This window comes from Egretta garzetta, unplaced genomic scaffold (assembly GCF_000687185.1).
Source record: "Egretta garzetta isolate BGI_Z169 unplaced genomic scaffold, ASM68718v1 scaffold692, whole genome shotgun sequence".
Taxonomy (NCBI): Eukaryota; Metazoa; Chordata; class Aves; order Pelecaniformes; family Ardeidae; genus Egretta; species Egretta garzetta.
Window position 1 is genome coordinate 823192 of NW_009258787.1, and position 412 is coordinate 823603.

At 67.5% G+C, this 412-nt stretch overlaps 1 protein-coding gene across 1 annotated transcript in view; it reads right to left on the reverse strand.

Annotated features, from left to right (window-relative positions):
* Positions 1–412, reverse strand: part of APBB3 (amyloid beta precursor protein binding family B member 3) — a gene marked incomplete at its 5' end in the record, with an annotated part of 11402 nt that overhangs the window by 3832 nt on the left and 7158 nt on the right. The window contains 3 exon segments of the mRNA XM_035889198.1: positions 3–82; positions 169–298; positions 330–376. Of these exon segments, the coding sequence (XP_035745091.1) occupies positions 3–82; positions 169–298; positions 330–376 (257 nt within the window).

Sequence of the window (412 nt, forward strand, 5' to 3'; positions counted from 1 at the left end):
GCGGCGGGCCCTCGGTGGAAATGGCCTCCAGCATCGTGGTGTGTGGCCGCCCACTGCTTGCTCCGGCTCGCTCAGCCACAATCTGCAAGACATGGGGGTCCCGGTGCCTTCCCTCACCCCCGAGACCCCCGGGCCGTGCCCAGACCCTCCAGGGCCCCTGCATCCCACCTTGGAGCACATCTCGTGCAGGGCCTTGGCGATGCCCTTGGCGGGCACGTTGCAGTGGAAGACATGACACTTGAGGATGCAGGTGTCCTTGTCGCTGGCCACAAAGGCAAAGTCTCTGAAGAGCTGCCCCCTGCCTCTAGGTCTGCCCCAGCCCCCGGCACCTGCCATTGTTGCAGCCAACGCCCCAGACACGGATGTTGAGGATGGGCTGGCGGGGGGAGGGGGTGGGGGCGAGGGGGGGCAC